The sequence below is a fragment of the Littorina saxatilis genome, linkage group LG2, assembly GCF_037325665.1.
Source record: "Littorina saxatilis isolate snail1 linkage group LG2, US_GU_Lsax_2.0, whole genome shotgun sequence".
Classification (NCBI taxonomy): domain Eukaryota; kingdom Metazoa; phylum Mollusca; class Gastropoda; order Littorinimorpha; family Littorinidae; genus Littorina; species Littorina saxatilis.
The window spans coordinates 89606878-89611877 of record NC_090246.1 but is presented as its reverse complement, the minus strand read 5'-3'; the positions used below and the strand labels follow the sequence as shown (position 1 = coordinate 89611877).

At 46.8% G+C, this 5000-nt stretch overlaps 1 protein-coding gene across 1 annotated transcript in view; it reads right to left on the bottom strand.

Moving 5' to 3' along the window:
* Positions 1–3504, bottom strand: part of LOC138960113 (histone-lysine N-trimethyltransferase SMYD5-like) — a 30893-nt gene extending 27389 nt beyond the window's left edge. The window contains exon 1 of the mRNA XM_070331861.1: positions 1314–3504. Coding sequence (XP_070187962.1) covers positions 1314–1707 — 394 coding nt within the window. The 5' untranslated portion in view covers positions 1708–3504. The remainder of the gene's footprint in view (positions 1–1313) is intronic.
* Positions 3505–5000: the final 1496 nt, after the last annotated feature.

Genomic DNA, 5000 nt, shown 5'->3' with positions numbered 1-5000 from the left:
ATACCTTTGAGGGTTGATGGGGCCTGAACAGGGGCATGAGAAAAGCGGAGAAGGGGGTTGTGGGCAACTAGAGTGATGTGTAGAATGCCTGAATGGTTACGTTACAGTCACTGGCATTATGATCGACCGTCTCGTCGGCAAAGAGGTTTTCCCCTGTGGATGCTCTTATGTGCTGGTTTCTTGCCAGTCGGCGTGTTGTAAAATATAGTATGGTACGACAGAAACGAGAGTATTCAGATTATTTTACTGGCAGGCTAAAGTATTGCCAGTCACTTTCCCCGGCCAACCGGTCAAATCAAGTGATTATATTATAATTATAAGGATAAATTCTGTCAAACGAAATATCAACTGGTAGGTTTGATCGGTTGCCCATCTCGTTTCCGGTATTAACATATATTTTACCGGTAATATACCGGCAATTTCTGGTAATCGCAATCCCTGATAAAACGGGGCACGGAAAACCTAAGTGCTGCACTGCACTCGGAAATAATTACCGAGATGGGTCTGGAACTTCAGCTGCTGCTGGGAAATAATGACTGGTATCTGGAACCGCCCCTCGTTCGCAATTAAATCTCTCGAGGCATCTTACAGGATGCTACTGGGCCGCCAAATACACACAAGCTGCTGTGCAGGAGTATGCCAAACGTAAGCTTACACGGTTAGCGTAGGCTGCTTCTATGGAAGGTGCTTCCCGGGACAGTACCGTGTGTTCGCCGACACTAATTCTACTTACTTGCTGCGTATAGGTGGGGAAAAAAAAAGAAGACAAAACAGACAAAAGAAGAAAATGACACAACAGAAGAAACAAACAGAGAGACGTAAGAAAGGTACTATACAGCCCTGAACACAAGTAAGCAAGTGTTAGACGTAAGAAAGGTACTATACAGCCCTGAACACAAGTAAGCAAGTGTTAGACGTAAGAAAGGTACTATACAGCCCTGAACACAAGTAAGCAAGTGTTAGACGTAAGGGAAAGACAAAACAGACATAAGAAGAAAAGAAACACATATTAGGATTAGGGTTCGGATTAGGGTTCGGATTAGGGTGAAGGTTAGGGTAAGGGTTAGGGTTTGGGTTAGGCTGTTCACGACCTGATTAATCCCCCCATGTTAGCGCATGCGCATTGACCGCAATGAGAAGGATTGTTCAGGCAGAGTTTTCAGTTCGTGACACCGGCAACGTCGCTACGGCGGACTGCGGATTTCACTCTATTGACCGGATTGAAGTTTTAGCCGGCATGGCTGGGAACGCAGAAGAAGAGAAGAAGAAGAGAAGAAGTCTATTCCCATCGATGAGAAGTAACTATCTCTTACCTCCCATCTTCCACACGACGCCAGGTCGCTCAAGAGCCGGGATGGCGGCACAGCTTCTGAACGCTTCCCGCAGGTCCTTCAGAGCGACGAGCACAGACACGCGTTGTACCCACAAGGCTGCGTTCAAAAAGTCCGTCTCCAGGGCCAGATCTATGTAGACGAGGGCGTCGCAATGTTTGCCTTCATTCAGTGCCTTTTTGAACAGATCTACGTTTTTCCGGGAGGCTTGCTTGTCCTGGACAGGATTCGCTTCCACGTCCGGAGCTTGGTCCAGCTTCCATTTGACCATGATTTCGGTCTCCAGAGTCTGGAGTTCGTCATCGCCCGGGTAGGAGGTTTGAGAACACAGGTTGACTGTGTCGTCTGCTGGCTTTTTCATGTTGTTGTCTCCCATGATGGCTCAGCGGTGGAGTGTGGATACTGTGCTGTGATTGGCTGGGCCAGTTTCGCTCGTCCTTCCGTGATTGGTTTGATTACTACTGACTGTGTCGTCCTCGTTTGTTTGTTATATGTGGGTTTTTCTCTCTGTTTGTATGTGTTTTTTATGGGTTTTTTGTTTGTTTTTGTTAGGTTTTTGGGAGGTCTTCCCTTTTGTCTCCAACCTCGCTGCTAATTGAACTCTGCCTTGCTTTTATCGTTCTGGTTCTGCACTTCTTTTTCCACTTCTTAATTGCAAATGGATCTCAAACTTTTTTTTTCTATTCCCGAATATTCTCCTCAGTTTCTGTGAGTGCAGGTCTTGTGGTGTTTATCAGATGGAACTGTTCGGATATTAGTTCACAAATTCCAGAACACTCACAGCATCATCACCGGATGTTTTGTCCTGTTAAGAACCACTTGTGTCTGCCAAATCTAGTTCAAACTTGCATTGTCTTGTTACTTGAACTCTTTCATTTAAACGCTGATTTAAAACATTGATTATCACGTTGAAGTCCTGAAACGCGGTATACCGGTAACGTTCACTGTATCGGTTGTCTTTGACTGAAAGGTCTGTCTTTTCTGGTTGGCTGGGCTAAACTCAACTTTGAGGGAAAAAAACTAATTGTTCTGTGTTTTCTCGTCAGTAAAAATCAGTTTCGAGAACAACAACGTTACACGTTTGATGTTGGCCGCACAGATAAACGTCGACTGGGAAATGTCACCCGACCCGCTGAAGAGATTCCACTTGCGTCTGTCTACACCGAGTGAGTTTATTTCAAGATCTCACTTCACCTCGCTCTCGATTGTTTTCTCAAACGCCGCCTTCAGATTTTAACACCTCCACTGAGAAGTCTGGCATCGGTTCAGCGCTGATGTGCGGAAAAGCTTGGCAACAGCTGTGTAAAACAGCAAAACAAGACAGTTCACTTTGGGCCAAGCATCCACGCTTATTGCCCCCCAAAAACTGAAAGATGTGTGTCTACCGCAGATTGCAATGTTCTCCCTTTCTCTCCAAACAGTCTTGTACGTCCCGTAGAGATGTATAACATAAAAACTGGAATGTCTGTTGAAGTTTTAATTAACCCTTTCTCAAGAATCGTCCATGCAATTACAGCGGCTGTTTTCGATAGGACAGTTGGCAATAGGATTATCTGAAGTGATGAGCCCGCTTTTGTCTTGGAACTTTTGTCCAGGAATTTTCCGAAACACAGGTAGTCGACCTTGCCTTTGATTCTTATTTTCTTTGATCGAAAACCGCCCTGATTGTCTGTGAAGGAAACCGTCCTTATTGTCTGTGAAGGATAATAATTCCTTGTCACGTCTGTCGATGTCTTCAAACTTTCGCCCAGAAGAGTCAACTTTCTTCAATTGTTCCCCAGAGTCACAGCAACTCTGTTTTGTGAGCTTCAACTCAGTGCCAGTATATTTTCTATATTAATGTTTCTCGTTTGTCGACACTCTTCAAACTTTCTTCCGGAAAAGGTCAGGGGCTGTTGACAGCAACTTCATCATCTCCCGTCACTCTCCGATTCAGTCTTGACACTTTGGCCACAGTTGCTTCAATTCTTCCCTCCAAGACAGTTGGCAGTGATATCCACGGTAATTTTGGAGAGTAACAAATGACGTGCGGATGGGAAGGTGTTCACAAGCAACAAACAGTACGTCAGAGGGGTGAAGATAAACGCACAAGCTTACTGACTTACTGACTGGTATAGGTACAGGTACCGTCTGGAGTTCTGAGACCGGTACACCGGCACACTGACTGCACACGTTGGCGGCACACCGGCAGACACGCTACACAGATGAAAGAGGAGACTCTGGAATGATTCGTGGCCGGGGGGTGGGTGGGGGAGGAGAGGGGTGGAAATGGGGGGGGAGGGGGGGCTCTGGAGATGCAGATAGGAATGGATGTATGGTAGAGTAGTTTGGTTAGGTAAACTAGTTTGCTACAGGCGCGAGAAATTCCAATCCCTATGTCTATGGGTTGTTTTTGTTTTGTTTTTGTGTGATTGGCTTCCATTTCGTTCAGAAAAAGAGCTGATCATGGTTTGGTCAGTGACAAAGTTGGGTACGGAGGGGGGAGGGGCGGGGGTGGGGTGTTGAGGCTTTGAAATGTGTGTGGCTTGCACTCAGACTTAGTTTTGACAAACTTTGTTCCGTTTAGTGCGTTTTTCTTTTTGTGTGTTCGTCTGCCTGTCTCTGTCTGTCTACGATTCCGTATGTCTCAGTGTTTTTATCTGTCTGCCTGTTGACATGTTTGTCTGTCTGTCTGTCTGTCTGTCTGTCTGTCTGTCCATTTACCAGGCCACCTGCATATCTGTCTGTACACCCCCATTTCCTGTGCCACTGAGGTAGACAGAATTCCAGCCAGCTTCAAGCCTCACCTGAGTAGTCCAATCAACTAACACAAAGCTCACTCCTCCTCTTTTTCCCCCTCCGTCCCCCCCCCCCCCCCCCCCTCTTCCACCTCTCCCAAGTTCCCCCTACCGTGGCAGAGCGCAGGCATGTTATCGGTCGCCATGGTAAAACAGCGTGAAACAGCTGTGTGAATGCTCACTCACTTCAACTGAACGATCGGGGAACTCTATCATTCTGGCACGTGCGGCGATGGGGTGGGGAAAGAGACGTTCAAATGTGTGTGTGTGTGTGTGTGTGTGTGTGTGTGTGTGTGTGTTGTGGGGTTTTTTTTTGCTTGCGTGCATGCGTGCGTGTTTGCTTGCGTGCATGCGTGCGTGCGTGCGTGTTTGCTTGCGTGCATGCGTGCGTGCGTGCTTGCTTGCTTGCGTGCGTGTACGAGTGTGTGCGTACGGACGCGTATGTACGGACGTGCGTACGTGCGTGCGTGCGTGTGTGTCTGTGTGTGTAACACCAGCGATCGTGGTGTGTTTTCAGCTGCAGAAACTACCGATCATTGCCCCCCGCGGCAGCGTGACGTCTGGTGCAAACAGGCCGTCCAGGTAACAGATCAGTTGAACTTTTCATCAAACCCTGCACGTGACAAAAACCTATGGTCAGCCTTCACGGTTGTTTGTAACGACAGTGAACACAAGGAACTTAGTCGATAAATATCGACAGGGGGCCGATTAATGGTTTAAATGTGAAATGTGTGTGTAATAATGGGTGTGGGTCTGAAATGAAGTTAGGTAGTAGTTAACAATTGTTTTGAATAATTATTGGTATTTTGACAATGTGGGTAGCATGGAAATGCCAAGCATTTGAATGTAAGTCTTAGGTACCATTGTACCCAGGAAGAGAGACCAGAGATAG